The sequence below is a fragment of the Ceratina calcarata genome, unplaced genomic scaffold (assembly GCF_001652005.2).
Source record: "Ceratina calcarata isolate Rehan_Ccalc_2016 unplaced genomic scaffold, ASM165200v1 scaffold388.2, whole genome shotgun sequence".
NCBI classification, from domain to species: domain Eukaryota; kingdom Metazoa; phylum Arthropoda; class Insecta; order Hymenoptera; family Apidae; genus Ceratina; species Ceratina calcarata.
The window spans coordinates 37,758-54,029 of record NW_017162104.1 but is presented as its reverse complement, the minus strand read 5'-3'; the positions used below and the strand labels follow the sequence as shown (position 1 = coordinate 54,029).

Here is a 16,272-nt window from a genome sequence, read left to right as displayed (position 1 = left end):
CTCTACAAGAAAGGTCTGATGCAATTTTCCCGTAGATCCAACGGTTTGGAAGTTATTAGCAAAAAACGAAAATTTGGAAGAAATTGAAGGGGTACCCCTTGGAAAAATCTCGGAAAAATCGAAAATTTTTTTTTGTTGTTTATTATTAGCAATGTTCTTCCGACATCTGATTTCTTTTTAAAAAATGCGTTTCTAAAGTGTATAAACCTTTGGGATTGACTGTATAGCCAACACATCCTTAAGGGATTTATAAAAGGAATTTGCATTTGTTTATACGTGAATAATGTACTTTCAGATGTACATAGATTTAAGAAATCCCAGACACGCGATACAAGAGGCGAAGCACTTGATCAGCGTGTCAGACACGGATTTGGATGGGAAATTAAATCTGTCGGAAATTCTGAGCAAAACGGACCTGTTCCTAGGCAGCAAGATGATAGACACGGAACGCAGTTTCCACGACGAGTTCTAATTTACCCGAACTCGTTTCCTTTATCGCAAATCTGACTATCGCGAAGACGACAGGCCCCATTATTGCCGAGATAGACAATATTAATTAGCGATATAATTAACGAAGGTAAATTACTTTTCTCTCGTGGGAATGAGCACTTTGATCAGTATTATTTTCGATAATTGCAATCGGGTTTCGATTAATTCTGTGATAGTCTCTATAAAACGTTTTAAATTAATTAACACAGCGTTTCGCAATTTGTATTCAATTATTCAGTCTCGGGTTTTCAGTTAAATCAAAAGGAGTAGAAATAGGAAATTTTTCAAATCCGTCCTCTTAATTTATAGCTTTAAGACTTATCGTAAAAAAAACGTGTCTTACACTGACTGAAACTCTGTGAGATTGAATATAATTCAATCAGGTTCCTTTTTAGAAAAGAAAACTCGTACTTTGTAGGATGTGTTTTTGTATAATTAAATAAAACAATTTTTCCAAACACGATAAAACGTCAGGACTTAATCAATTTAATCCAGTTTCCCTAACACCCTCTCTACAATTTAATAACTGACTCGTTGTGATAACAGATACTTAATTTACACAATAAAAATGAGATGTTTACTAGATGTATAATAATAAAAGTGAAACACTCGAATGGAAGAAAAGAGCAAACGTCTCTCACGATTATTTATTCACATGTTTAAAAAACGCACAGCTGGAAAGTCGTCCAAGCGATGATTTTAGCCAGGATTACTATGCTAATTATTACCTTGCGACTTTTAACAAAGCTTGCAAACGTTACACTTAGATACTCGATCAGTCCACCGATTGTTAAAGAGAATTCTTACAGTAAACGACGATACACACGATATCCATTTAAATCTAACTCTCCTCTCCCATGAAACAAACCGATACAATCTTCCATCGATTATAAATCATATAAAAATTGCAATGAAAATCCTCTACCGCAATTGTTCGCAAATAATTTTATGATTCTAGACACTCACACGTGTTTGAACATCGTCCTCTGCTATCAGATGGCAAGATTTTAATTTAAAAATTAGATTAATTCATTAATCGATTAATAAACGCATCATTAATTGCCATATGATCACAGATTCGTTCCTATCAATTTTCATTTCTCAACAGAAATAAATGTGCTCCACATTGCATAGTCATTATTCGACCAGGTTCATCGAAATTTCACAACTGTTGAAAGCTGAAAAGTCTGTTCACGGTGCGAAGGTGACCCTGAAGCTTTTCTCCAACGTCGAGGAGTCCAAGGAGGCTCCGCGGTCAGACTGCTGTTCTGGAACCGGAAATCAGGCGCGTAGCCAATAGGGGATAAGTGTCGTTTATGGAAACAACGACCGCAAGACAAACAGCTTTCCATGGGACAAATAAGGACACATGGAGTACAATAAAAAGAACAAAAACGAAAACGACCGTTCTGTTTCAATTACATTGTACGAAACGATAATTTGATTTCATGAAAACCGTTTGAAAAATGCTGTTCTGTACCGAATACAATAAAAACGAAATAAATTCAGGAACGTGCAAAGCATGCACAGTGCCAAGCCTGAACGACCATGCGACCTACACGGATGAACCAAATGACGTGGGGGACTTCAGCAAAGCTCGGAAGAGCAAACGAAAAGGTCAAGCGAAAGAAACGTATTCTCATCGTTTGACGAACGTTTCAAATAGAAAAGAATTTGCATGAATTTCAAGTCCGGAAAACTCGCTGCGATTAAAAGAAAGGAACTCGATCCGAGATTAAAAATCGCAAATAGCGTTGCGAGAATTAACGAAACAACGGGGGGGGGTAGAGACGCATGCGTGAACGTGTGGGATGCATGTGACTTTTTACCTACTAGTAAATGACGCCGCAAGGAGGATCGACCTGGTCGATGCTGGTAATGATCTAAACGCGGATTGGCGAGCTTTCCTCGATCATTACTCACTCGGCAGGTCGGTCCGGCGGTGGAGTGTTACCACCGCGACAGCACAGTCTTATCCATCCGGTCGACCTCATCTCATCCTCCTCCATCTCGATCACTGCGTGTACACAGTATCAATCGTCATTATTCACGCCTTCCTACCCCTACTTCTTTTCCAAATCTGTTTTACGTATATCTAACACCTGCGCACATCCTTGTGTCTCTTCCCAAGACTCTCGCGTTGGTACATAAATAAAAAATTAGCAGCGTATCATTTAGTATGTATCATACACGAAATACACTATAAGAGAGAGAGAGTATATCTCACTCTCTGAACACTGTATCGACTTGGGTGTATCTTATTTTACAAGGCGCAAACGGATCGATTAAAGCAAAGGGTTTCCAATTTCAAAGTAACAAACTCTCCCTTAATGTGACAAGCCACACAAGGCGGCGTTGATGTGAATCAGTTGATTTGAGACTTTGATAAAACACCGGCAATTGTAATTGAAACGTGAGAGGCGAACCGGTCAGTTCTATTTCTTTCTCTCTCCCTCTTTCTAAAATTGTAATCGATCTCTGGCTGATTCGAGAGAAATGCATACGAAATCGATTCCGGTTCAGGAGAAGCTCTTCCAACGCTTTTCAACCGTCGGTCGAAAGAGGGAGAGGGCCTGGAGAACTCAAGCTTTCATTAATTTGATTGAAACTGCCCCTTTCTCTACGGACCGGAGTTTCTGTGACAACTCTTCCGAATATTCGACGACCTTGTTTTAAAAATAATTCCATTCCTTGCGCAATATATAGCCAATTCTCCGCGTGCTTTCACGGGTAAAATAATAATTAGACTGCGCATTTTCCGGGTTCACCGCAACTGAAAAGGTGCAGGAAATTATTTACATAAAAAGCGAGAAGAGAAAATGTTTTTCTGCCTTTCATTCATTTAAATTAACATAAAAATACGCAGTCTAATAAGCGAACTAATCGTGATGAAGCGTCTTCGATGAATAAACTAATGTAGTAAACTCGGATTACATAAAAGCATTTAAGAAATGCAAAAACCAGTTTTATCGGGTGAACTGACACGGAATTAGAAGGGACCGGACTCGAGGAACATTTAACCACGGCTGTTTGGTGCAATTGACGAACTTTGACATTAACGAGAGACTGTCGCTAAAAATAATGACAGCTCTTTTATTTATAAGGAGAGTCTATTGTCATGGGAATACAATGGTAGTGAATGAAACTGGAAGCTTTCAAATGTCAATACATTCGGTGAGTAACAAAAGTTGTTCGGGTGATTAAAAATTGAAAAAATCCGAATGATCATGCGAGCCAAATTCAGACAGAAGCTATTCATAGTAATAAACACAAATAACAAAATTTGAACAGTCGAGTATCAAGAGACATGCAGATAATGATTGTTGAAACAACTCAGTTCAATAAACACGACAAATATTTAAGCAAAATACGTCGACCTCCAAAACAGCGTTAATGATTATACTGAGTATACAAAATTGCTACTCAAACAATGTCGAAGTAACGAATTAAAATTATTATTATTATTATAAGAATGTAATATTCACAAGGAAATGAGAAATATTAATGGAATACTAAATATGATAAAATGAACTGTTTTCTTCGTACGTAATTTGCGTGGACGCTGTTTTGGAAACAGCGCTATCAATTTTGCTCAACCAACCGCAAACATGAATAATTATCCCGGTGTGAATTTATTAACGGCATTAAACAACCTGTGGCGGATGCGTTCCATTACTGGGGAACGTAAAATTATTCGGATTCCTTTACTTTTCGAGCGGTGACCGCGTAATAATATTTTAATAATATTTTTTCTTCTCTTTCCTTCGTTGGAACACGGGGCAAAGGATGGGAGTTGGCGTTGAACAGAAAAGTAACGCGGCAAAGAGAGCGAGACGTCTCTCCAGGTTTTTCACAATCGCGGAGGTGGAAGTTAAGCAAGGAAATTATCTTTCCGTTAAGAACTGGGTCACCCGCGAGCGTATTACATTTTCCATCGTTAATTAAAAGCGTACTCTTAAAAAAAAAGAGAAGTAAATAAGGCAAACAACAATCATCTAAAGATACGTGTTTGCTTCTAGCATGCGTGAATCAATATTAATCAATTCCGTTTTGGCATGTGAGAATAATAAACAAGCACACATATTCAGGTGCGCAAACGGACACTCGCATGCATGTGTCGGTGTATTGAAATTATTCTTACAGGATCACCTGTTTTACGATACGCATCGCGAAAAAGAGTCACACGTATTTCACCGGAGCTTGCAAAATGCATATCTGCAAAGCGATCTCAGTCTCCCGTGTGATATCGTTACGAATGCTCGTTGCGTAATGTAAATTAATTGAATAAACGATTACGAACATAAAAATACAGACAGGTGATCCGGTATGGTGGGTAATAAATTAATCGAATCACTCACCCGACGCAATTCTTTGGGGCTGGCAACCGCTGAAGGTCGACTGTCTCCTTGCCTGTAGATCGGTTCCTCTTAAGGAAAGATAGACGGAAATAGTTTTATCCAAGGCGAGCCTTACCTGCACACGGAACCGTGATTTATCATTTAATTAAGTTCCACTGAATTAATCCTCTGTAAAGATTGTTTTGTCCAATTAGATCACGCTCCGTTTAAGCAATACCGCGGCATGTTTAAGTATCGCGAGACCGTTAAGCGACTCTTTGTTGAAACGTTTTTACCCCGGCCTTGGTCCGGTTCCCATGGGTGCACTGTTTACTCCGCTGTGTCTCCCATGAATAATGCACGAGCAACCGGGCGGGTTTCGTTTAATCACCGTGCCGCATTAATCACTGATTGGAAAGACAAACCGGAACATGTGACGCTCCCAACGGGAGAATACCGATTACTCGTGGACAAGTTATCAAATCCCGTTCACCAACAAACGCGCGATTTTAAGCCTCCCATAAACAACAACAGCGAAATCGTTCGCAAACTTTCGTTCATGAAATCCCACCGCGTTTATGTAATCTTCATTGAATAATTCAACGTACGACCGTGTTTATATTAATTATGAGCTAACGCGACGTTAGTTTCAAATAATTGTCGTACTCACCTCGCCGTTCATGAAGCAATAAAGTGTAGCTATGAAAAGACCTTGAAAGGACTGCAGGAAATGCGTTGAATAGGACCATACAGCGAATTTCTTGACGTTGTGCAGCGGCGCTTCGATCATAAAAAGCACATTGGTGATGCCTAACAGAGGCAGAAGCACCACAGCTGCTCTCACGGCTTTTCTGTAATAAAAATATCAGAACGCCCTCAACAACTATTCAACTAAATTTATAATTCGCAAATCTTTATTCAATAATGCACGATCTATTTAGTCTTGCATCGTAATTGAACTTACAGCACTTGCTCGATCTCACTTGTGTGGCTCTGTCTGAGTTTCACCACGAGGACTCTTACGATATTCAGCAGGAACAGAAAATTGAGCTGAGGAATCAGAGACGAAACGAATGATTCTCATGCGACGTGTTCCAAGAAACTTTTCTGACCAAATCAACTTCAACTTACCAATATTACCGCGAATCTGGGACCCTCCAGAACCCAAAAGTAGGAAGACAAATTATATCCAGTCCAGCATCTGGAGAATCTGTTGACAAACGTTAAACCACGGCCATGTACTATATGAAATTTTAGGAATTTTGTTTCAAGTATGTTATTTAAGTATAAGATACGATGTGGATGTTGTAGATGGTTTTTAAAATAAATCTTATCTTAATTAATAATATTTATATTCAACGTACTTTGACTTCGGATGATAATAGAATGCCATGATGACGGCCCAGACGAGGGTCATAAGGACCGGGCAGCCCCAACCGATGAAGCGATACATTCTGTAGTAGGAATTCTCTTGGAATACCGTAACTGAAACAATATTCGAAAACGGATACTTGAGCAACAAATTTTAATCAAATCCTACCCCGAGGGACACTAGTCTAGCGATTCTACATAAATCTTCCCGGAGATCGATGATCTGTGGTAGTATCGGCGCAGACGTTTTCAATTCCTCGTTAAATAAATACACAACGATATTTTGCCGCAGCGGTCGGAAACGCTTGGAACGCGGCGCGATGAATTATTCCGCAAGCAATTTACGACCATCGGGCGCATTAAATTCAATATCGAAACGCTCGGAAGTGTTTCAGAAACATTCACTCCACTCGGTTATTGTATTAACCGTAATACCTTAAAACGCGCTGCCATTAAACGCTGCCGTCATTTACTTAAAACTTGTTTCGAAGTTACAAACGTATGTATTTCATTCGCGCGACATTTTCGGGCCGGGGGTATCGGGAAAACGAGTGCCGCGTGCCGCGTGCTGCAAGAAAGTTTGCCGGATTTCGTTACGTCATCGGTGATACCCGGTCGAAAAGTAAAGCCGAAGCTTCATCAAACTTTTAATTAGGATGGAAACGCCTTAGGGCCGCAGCGACCCCGGCCAGCTCTGATAAACTTTGCTTTTCAATCCCGGCGTGTTGGTCGACGCTAACGTTTCGGGGGGGGGGGTCTGTCTGGTAACCGGGATACGACTAGTTACGAGCTAAATAGTATAACTATTCGATACACCGGCGCAACTCATCCGCTTACCAGTGACCATGTTGTGCAGGAACAAGCCCTCGATGAACATCCACATGAACATGGCCGTTTTTGCGTACTCGAGGAGGGCGTAGCTCGCCTCGCAGAGCACCGGCTAAACAAAACGAGAAAACAAACTTCGATCACAAACTTCCACTCTTCCGTGTATACAAGATGTAACAAAACAAAACTCGTTCAATTATTTTAACACTGTTTCTTACTGCGAACTTTTTGCGTCCGCTATAAAATGTTTGTGGACGATATAAACAGATCCAAGGACCAAGAAATAAACGGTAAAATTATACGAGTTTTATCTAATGGACGTTAAAGATCAATTTTGAACTTCAAAGATACTGACGAGATTCTAAATGTATTAATTCCAGCAATTATACGAGTTATTTAATTGAACAATGATCGAAATATGATGTATTGGAATATGGAATATCTGAACCGTAATTAGGGTACTTACGGTGTTCCCAATGCCACGTTGAATGCCGTAAGTCTTCCTCCTGAGTATTTCGATGTCTATGTACACTATTAATCGAATCAGGACTTGGACGACCATGGCGACGAACAGATTCTTGTGTATTCGGGTCCTGGTATTCCGCAGGGACCTGGTATACATAAAACGCAACGTGAACGGAATTGCAACCACGCGATTCACCCGACCTTCTAATCGAATCATTGCGTTTAATCCATTAACTCCCATTAGCAACACAGTACCTCTAAGGTAATCTGATAATTGGGGGGGTCTGTCTGGTAACCGGGATACGACTAGTTACGAGCTAAATAGTATAACTATTCGATACACCGGCGCAACTCATCCGCTTACCAGTGACCATGTTGTGCAGGAACAAGCCCTCGATGAACATCCACATGAACATGGCCGTTTTTGCGTACTCGAGGAGGGCGTAGCTCGCCTCGCAGAGCACCGGCTAAACAAAACGAGAAAACAAACTTCGATCACAAACTTCCACTCTTCCGTGTATACAAGATGTAACAAAACAAAACTCGTTCAATTATTTTAACACTGTTTCTTACTGCGAACTTTTTGCGTCCGCTATAAAATGTTTGTGGACGATATAAACAGATCCAAGGACCAAGAAATAAACGGTAAAATTATACGAGTTTTATCTAATGGACGTTAAAGATCAATTTTGAACTTCAAAGATACTGACGAGATTCTAAATGTATTAATTCCAGCAATTATACGAGTTATTTAATTGAACAATGATCGAAATATGATGTATTGGAATATGGAATATCTGAACCGTAATTAGGGTACTTACGGTGTTCCCAATGCCACGTTGAATGCCGTAAGTCTTCCTCCTGAGTATTTCGATGTCTATGTACACTATTAATCGAATCAGGACTTGGACGACCATGGCGACGAACAGATTCTTGTGTATTCGGGTCCTGGTATTCCGCAGGGACCTGGTATACATAAAACGCAACGTGAACGGAATTGCAACCACGCGATTCACCCGACCTTCTAATCGAATCATTGCGTTTAATCCATTAACTCCCATTAGCAACACAGTACCTCTAAGGTAATCTGATAATTTATTTATCTATTATTTTCCAAGAATACTTTCTTATACGAAGCCAATATGTGTTTGCGATTTAATGAGAAGACGACGAGTTTTATTTCGATCAGATCTTGGAACTTTCACGAAGAATGGAAGAACCGTCGAGGAACGGGAATGTTTTCGAAAATGCAATTGATTAAAAAATAATGAAGACGGCCGTTTCTCCATCTGGCAATCCGTGACGCTATTAGGGTGTTCATTTCATTAATGGCAAAGTCCTGGCAAAGGCTTAACCCAGTTTCGCGGGACAAACACGTTAACCATCTTTCCAGACGCGGAATCGTTACTCTGTTACTGCCGGCTTTATGCGGTTCAAAAGAACACCGTAACACGAGAATGAATAACATCACATCGCAAAAGAGATATGCGCGTCTCCCCTTTCACAAACAACAAATACTGTTTTCATTTCTATTAAAGAGCGGTACGTTACCTGAACCGGCAGAATATGGCGAGCGATGCAAGCAATGCTACCAGAGAGATGCTCAATCCGACGAATTCCAACGTCCGGGTCCTCTCGGCAATGTCCATTTTCATCTGACCAACAATCACCGCAAACCATTTGTTTGAACACACGGAACTTTCATCCGTTGAAACGATGTGTGACACACGAACTATCGCACGTTAATTTCTCGTATTAAAAGAGATATCGCGAACAGATCACGACGAAACGCAGGTTGCGAAGACAAATGTCGTCTTAACGTATTGTAAAAAAGTAAGGAACTGTCTTGGACGTTCTCATTGGCTGATCATCCAACGTGGACGCCAGCGGTCAAGTGACGTCACAGCTTATGTTTTTACACTACGTGTATAACGATGAAAATATTTCATCGTAATATAATACGTATTTAGAGATTAGCGAGAATACGAGAACGTTGGATGGGATGATAATTTTTCTAAGGATCGTGACGGGTCTTCGAAAACGAATGAAATATAAAAAGATCTCACAGCACGATGAATTTTGCTATCTTCTAACGAATCCCGAATATTTTTGCCAATTTGGAACATTTTCAGGAATCCAGGTTTCTGAGAATCACGAACATTCTCGGAAATCTCGACATATCCGACGGTCCCGACTATACTCGAGAATCCTGCAATTCGAAAATCCGGCTCGACCCGATTCTCGCAGGTGTCTAATAACATCTCTGTCTTATCATAACCACCATAGATTTGTGGCACCGAAGCTGCGCGCAGAGTATCGAGAAATCGAGTGCAGTGTCTGAACGATCGAACGAACCTATTCATTTTTACCAAAAGTCTGTTAATAAGATTTTATGCTTACATTGCCCTCGATGGGATTGTTGTAGACCTTCCCGTGTAGCCTGAGCATTTCCGGCGTGAGACACGTCGTGTAGTTAGCCCAGCCGTGAGGCGAGTCTTCGTTGCTGGTGCCGTTGTGCCCCTCCCATCGTCCGTTATACCCGCACTTCTTCTCCACCGATTCTAAACAAACACCGTAATCGTTTAAGCTCGGCCGCAGCCCCGTCCCGAGTAAACTTACAACAGTCGACGGGGATCGATCCCCAAGTGACCACATCCGGTTTGTTTGGCCAACAATTTGCCACAGCCCTGAACAACACCTCGGCCAACGCAGCAACTTAAGTGGATCAGCATCAACTTTAAACGTTCGCCTAACCGCGGCTATGTAACTTTCGCAGGATTCCTGCATGGTTCGTATTACACGTCGTTTGCTATAGAATATTTTAACATCGATACTGATCCACAAAAATTATTATGAACGACTTATTATTTTATATTATTACTTATTAATTATGTTATTTCATTGTCGTAAACGTTTCTATTACTTCAGTTGAGGGAGTTTTCATTAGAGGAGGTAATAATCAGTTAACCAGAATATTGCGGTTGATAAACAACTGGAGGGAGAAAGAATTTCATCTGTGGGGTATTAAAAGGCCGAGATAAAGGAGCGAGCATGAATACATATTCTATGAAAAGGGGGAGTTTCCAAAGAGTCTATCCCTTATTCTAGCTATACCAGCGGCTGGCTACTTGGGGTCTTTCTTAAAGCCTGCAATCACGGAACAGCCGCGTTGCAGTCCTTTTCTCCTATTATTGCAATCTGTTCAGGACCACCGAAAGCAGCCACAAAGAGTCAAGGACGTTCGTGAAAAGGTAAGCTATCGGACCTGCCTATAATAGGATCTCCTTTAATTACCCCTTCCATCACAGCTGATTTAATTATTCCCATTGTACAAGCCCTCGAGTATCATTAACTCTATTTCTCTCTTATTCCGTCCCTTGCGAGTTCGCGTTTAAGACGTAATTTAATTAAAAAGTTATTCGCAATTTTACAATTCCTCATTAAAATTTCCTACACGGAATCTAGTTATGAATTAAAGTGTACTCGACACGAGAACCAGAGGACCGTCGGCTTGTCAAATAATTCTCATTATTTCTGATTTTAGTCAGACGGGAGATAACGCAGGTGCTCGGTTTTAAAATGGGCATCGATTCGCGTGCACGTGGCGAAATTTCACTTGAACTTGTCTCCGTAGCCTCGCCGTCGCTCACCCTCTCCGATATGTACCTTCTTCTCGGGGGAGGAACTTCTGTTCGCAATGCGCCTTCCGTCTCCACGACGACAATAACTGCGAGAGACAGAGCGAACCCCGACGCGGATCGGCATGCCACTCTCGCAGCACTCGACCCACTTTTGGTACTGCTCTTTTGATCGCACTCGATAACATGTTACCGTTGCCCGACGATCTTGCCCCCTACGACTCTTCAGGTCCTCGCAAATTTCAAAACTAACGTGTATCAAATTCCTATGCAAAATAAAATATTTACTTCAAGTAATGCTTTGCATTTATTGCTTTTGATATTTCATATTTTCTCAAGTATTCAAATTTCAGTATATTTGCACATGTCTGTTGGAAATACAGAAAAATCTGCAGGATTTACTACTGTGTAATTGAAACGAAATGTGTGTTAGCATTTACCTTCCTTCAGCCCTAACATTATATGAGATGACGGAATAAGAGATAAGATACTCTGCATTAGGGTTGCTCGAAACGTGATGCCTTTCGATGATTGATCATTATCTCCCTCAAGAACAGCTGTAATATTATACGGGTATTAAATTGTTATCATTCCTATCTTACAGTTCTATGTTTCTCCACTACTATAGAATATAGTATTCAAAACTTGAAAGAGACCGAATACGTTACTACATTATACTATAGACAAATCTGTAGATTTTAAAAATTTTACCTAACAATCTAATCCACTTATTACATATGAAAAGTACGCCAGCAACGTGCTTGTAAAAATACTTCACACTCAAGGAAAAGAGATCGGATTAAGTCAGGGATTTAAAAAAGCCTGGAACAGAATATCCGTCGGTCATCGCAATAACGATTGCATTAAATCTCGAATGGTACTTTGGAAAATCCGCTGGACTGGGATGATCTCGCGTCTCGTAACAACGGGCGGGAAAATTTGCATCCAGGTCGGACGACAACGCGTTCAAAAGGAAACAGAAAATCGAATGAAATAGGAGGAACCGACGAACGGCCGGTCGCATCTGGCACGGATGTTAATCCTGGACATGCAAATTTCTTTCACGCCGCTGCCGCCTTTTCTTTTTTCTATTTTATTCAACCTTTTGCGAATCGCGTCACGCGTCGTATAAAATCGCGAAACGAGAATTATGAGCCTCACGCTCGCAAGTTATTGTGTGTAATAAAAAATTTTATAAACCTGGGAAATAATTTTCCATATTTTCGAACCACTGTGCAAGGTACAATTTTTTAAAATCCTTAGGAATATCCGAAAGCTCTAATAAAAAATAATGATCAAAATTACAATATGTAAATACTAAGAGAATTTGAAATTACGTTTCACTGAAGAGAACGTAGAGTCAGACCTTTATTTCTTACGTCATGGTACATGCGAGTCACTTCATAAATAGTTCAAGTGTCACTGACTTTCGAGGAAACAAAGCAGGCTAAATTCATTCATAACGATGAATTTATTCATAATCTCCTTACTTTCCACTTGCTTTATGCATTCCTCCAATTTCTCTATCTTTTCTGTCATTTCGCAACTTTTTCAAACGTCTACGAAATGACCTATGACGCAATGTAATGCGCACACGTGCATGCACTCCATTCCTCAATCGAACAAGAAATGAGAAAGAGCTTTGTCAAAGGGCCGAGGCAAGTTTCCACCTATTTTCTTTTCTAAGTAATTTCCTTTTCATCTTCTTTCTTGGAAAACTGGCTGGTATTGAATTTCACTGCCCGTTTAAATGTCAGGAGTCACCTACTGCTTTTAACTCAGAAAGAATGTCCGACAACAAGAGAAAACATATTTCTAAATATCGTCATAAGCTTTGCCTTCTAATCCTTGGAGGAAAAGTACGCATAGAAGATTTTTAGACACTGTTTAGCAAAAGATGCGGCGAAAAGAATATAATCAAACTTTTTAATGATATCTTCAAGAGTTCATAATTGTTTGAGAAGAGTCGGTTGATTGATATAACTGGAGAGATTCATTACCCTCGATTTTTTGTTAGACACCTGCCCCTTGGCAAAGACTTTCGACTTTCTCCACTTTCAGTCCCCTTTTTCTTGAAATCGGCCAATTATACGGAAGTTAAGGGCAATCAAGAACACTTGTTGCTGGATCGGAATAGAAATTAATCTCGTCTCTCTGTTAACACGCGCTCGGAGCCCATATAACTCTCGTAGGAAATGAGATTTTAATATAGAAACTAGTTTAGATTCATTAAACGATCAATTATGAAAATAATGAAGCAATCAAACGGAATTATGAATAAATTTGATTATGAAACTTCTTATTCTACAGAAGGTCGCGATGGAACCGGACACCGTGACTGTTCGCTAGCAGTTAGAACAATTAATTTAGTTTGTTAACGAGCGGCAAGGATGAAAGGTGAGACTCGATTTAAGTGTTTACGGGAGGAGGTGGGCTCGTTCATTCTCCCCCTCTCTCTCTCTCTCTCTTTGTTCATTATTATTCTAGATGCAATTAACGCGGTTATCAACGGACCTCTCTCAGAAAGTTGCCGGCTAGAGCTTTCTCGCATTATTGAGTAATTAATCCCGGCCGGCAAAACTTTCCAAGTTCTTAGCCATGCCGCAAGTTTAAAAGCGACATTTGCATGAAAAACCGATAACTTTTAAAGAACTTCCAATGCCCGAACGGAACTAGTTTAGGAAATACTTCGTCGTTGTTAATTTCACGGTTCCTTAACAACGAATTTCTAATTATTATCAATTTTAATTACTTACATGACCAATTCTCTCGACACTCTTCTAATATCATTCAATTTTCTCTTCTTTTTATCATTTAATTTTCTTTCTCTATTCGAAACAAATAGCAATTCGTTTTTTTTTTATTTATTAAACGTGTTATTTTAAATTAGAATTCTGATCTGACAAACCAGCGAAGTAGTCTGTCCGTAATTACGTGTTCCGCGTATCGATATAACGCGGTAACAAGCAATTTAAATGTGCATTGATCAAAGAGGTCTGCGTCGCACTTACTGGTCGTATCGAATCCATCCTCGAACGGGCACCTCTGCTTGATCGTCGTCGACGCTTTAGTTGGCGGCCAACAGAGCAGTGAATCCCACACCGGTTCGCACCACAGTTCTGTAAACCATCAAGGAGGTCATCAAGATTGACGTTGCTTCGGGAGTGGCTGCTTTAGAAAATCTTATATCGACGCCAGAGACGGCACTCCTCGTACTACTCGTGATTCAAATCGATTTACAATTTTCTCAGCGAAATTCTTACAAGAAATAGAAAGGCGTATACTTTTGAAATCTGGAAACGTTTAGAATTACTGTATCGCTTCTTTAATATCGCCTTACGAACTGTAAATAAAAATTGAGAAAATATCACTCACCGCCATCGGGAGGCACAAAATTCTTGTACCTACAGAACTCCCGCGTGTTGTTATTAATGGCATTAGCCGCGTCCATGTTTCGCCTAATTATCCATCTTGATTTTCTTTACGTTCCCAGCAGATTTCATCTTAAATCGACGCAACGCCGCCGACGGTGGACCGAATCCCCGTTCCTGATCTGCCTCATTTCTTCTCTGTGGCTTTTGCCGTCGCTGATAAAAGTTCAATGGATGACAAACGCGTCCCTTCCAATCGAATTTCCGATTCTCGCGGCGGCTTCACTTCGCTGACCCGCGGGTGAGATTCTGGTCCAGCGAGCCCGTTTTATCCACCGGACAAAGAGAATATTTCTTCTCTCACAGACGGACCCGTTTCACCCTTTGAACCGATCCCGCGCAGTTATTCGTAAAACGTAACATTCATTCCCTGTTTCTCGCCTCTGATTCTGTTTCAGACAGCAGCTGTCCCGTTCCCATGAAATGTACAGTGGAATAATTACGAGATCGTTCTAAGGTTCCAACATTTCACGCGTAACGCTCTTTGATCTAATGAAATTTGTGAACAATTCACGGACGGTTGTCCAGTCAGGATGCAGCAGGCTCGGTGTTGGATTTCAATTTTTAAACGCGTTCATCTGAAAACAAAAAGAGGAGTATTAAATAATTGTTAAATGATCGCTAGAAGGGTTTCACATTTCTTCATTTTAAGGATGTATTGGCTATACAGTCAATCCGAAAAGTTTATGTACCTTAGAAAAACACGTTTCCTATAATTAAAAAGACATCAGACGTCGGAAGGACAAGACTGAAAAGTATAAAAGAAAATATCCAATTAATTATTCACGCTGGCGAGAAGCGTATTATACAGAAGTTGTAGGCNCTAATTAATTATGCATTTTTTAATCTCAAGGAGAAATTAATGATCATAAAGACCATGTGAACTGTTCTTATCTCTCGGCCTTGAATGAACCAGAATTATTTAGATAAACAAAAACGTTGAGCACGTCGTCGTCGACGGGTCGTTAGAAGAAGGGGAGGTCGAGTGACCTCAAGTGCTCAGCACGAAATTACCCGCGATCCCTAAAAACCGCAACCGCGCGCGCCGTTACCTAACGGATTTCGCGTTAACGAGTCGGTGACTTCCGACGACGAGCCTCTGGCCTGGAAACGATTCGCTTCTGTCCGTTTCATGGCCCACGAGCACGCTGACGGGTAACGAGAATCAGGGGAACGATGTGACTTTTCTTGATCCGAGCAAATTCGTTCCCCGATTCTAACATCGAGTAAAAGTATATCTAGTTCCACGATTTGCAACTTATAATACGATGAATAAAATCTGAAATATAAATCCAATTTGGTGAACGTTCCCATTTAAATAATTTTTCATTTTAGCCGAAGGCAAACTGAGAGCAAAGGCAAACTACACCCACGGTTGGAAATTTAAAAGTCAATCCTATTTAATTCTATATTCTTATTTTTAAATGCAAGGAGAAAATTGAAGTCCGAAACGAATCGTATTTAAAAATTTTATTGGACATCAGATACGGTAGGAAATTTAATACATCGAAGTAGTACGATCTGTTATGAGATCGTGGGTTAAACAGATTCAATGTAGATGTAGTTATCAGATACAAGAAAGGTCCAATGCAATTACTTTGTAATTCCACTCGTTAACGAATGATTGGCGATAAACGGAATAATTAATCGATTATTTTTGAAGTATTCGAGATAGAAAAAAATTGTGTATGATCTTTTTTGTAGGTAACAGCA

The 16,272-nt window shown here is 40.2% G+C and overlaps 2 protein-coding genes across 3 annotated transcripts in view; one reads left to right on the top strand and one right to left on the bottom strand.

The window, feature by feature from the left end:
* The window catches only part of myd (stromal cell derived factor mayday), a 5,260-nt gene extending 4,308 nt beyond the window's left edge, over window positions 1–952 (top strand). For both annotated transcript variants that reach the window (XM_018026411.2, XM_018026410.2), the window contains exon 5: window positions 296–952. In XM_018026411.2, coding sequence (XP_017881900.1) covers window positions 296–472 — 177 coding nt within the window. In that variant the 3' untranslated portion in view covers window positions 473–952. The remainder of the gene's footprint in view (window positions 1–295) is intronic.
* Window positions 953–1,103: 151 nt separating this feature from the next.
* Window positions 1,104–16,272, bottom strand: part of Pdfr (Pigment-dispersing factor receptor) — a 33,079-nt gene continuing 17,910 nt past the window's right edge. Inside the window, exons 2-14 of the mRNA XM_018026405.2 lie at window positions 14,504–15,137; window positions 14,140–14,247; window positions 9,891–10,051; window positions 9,042–9,145; window positions 8,312–8,456; window positions 7,855–7,957; window positions 6,191–6,311; window positions 5,958–6,036; window positions 5,791–5,876; window positions 5,497–5,677; window positions 4,848–4,962; window positions 2,413–2,506; window positions 1,104–1,757 (exon numbers count right to left, since the gene is read on the bottom strand). Of these exons, the coding sequence (XP_017881894.1) occupies window positions 1,745–1,757; window positions 2,413–2,506; window positions 4,848–4,962; window positions 5,497–5,677; window positions 5,791–5,876; window positions 5,958–6,036; window positions 6,191–6,311; window positions 7,855–7,957; window positions 8,312–8,456; window positions 9,042–9,145; window positions 9,891–10,051; window positions 14,140–14,247; window positions 14,504–14,579 (1,386 nt within the window). The 5' untranslated portion in view covers window positions 14,580–15,137 and the 3' untranslated portion in view covers window positions 1,104–1,744. The remainder of the gene's footprint in view (window positions 1,758–2,412; window positions 2,507–4,847; window positions 4,963–5,496; window positions 5,678–5,790; window positions 5,877–5,957; window positions 6,037–6,190; window positions 6,312–7,854; window positions 7,958–8,311; window positions 8,457–9,041; window positions 9,146–9,890; window positions 10,052–14,139; window positions 14,248–14,503; window positions 15,138–16,272) is intronic.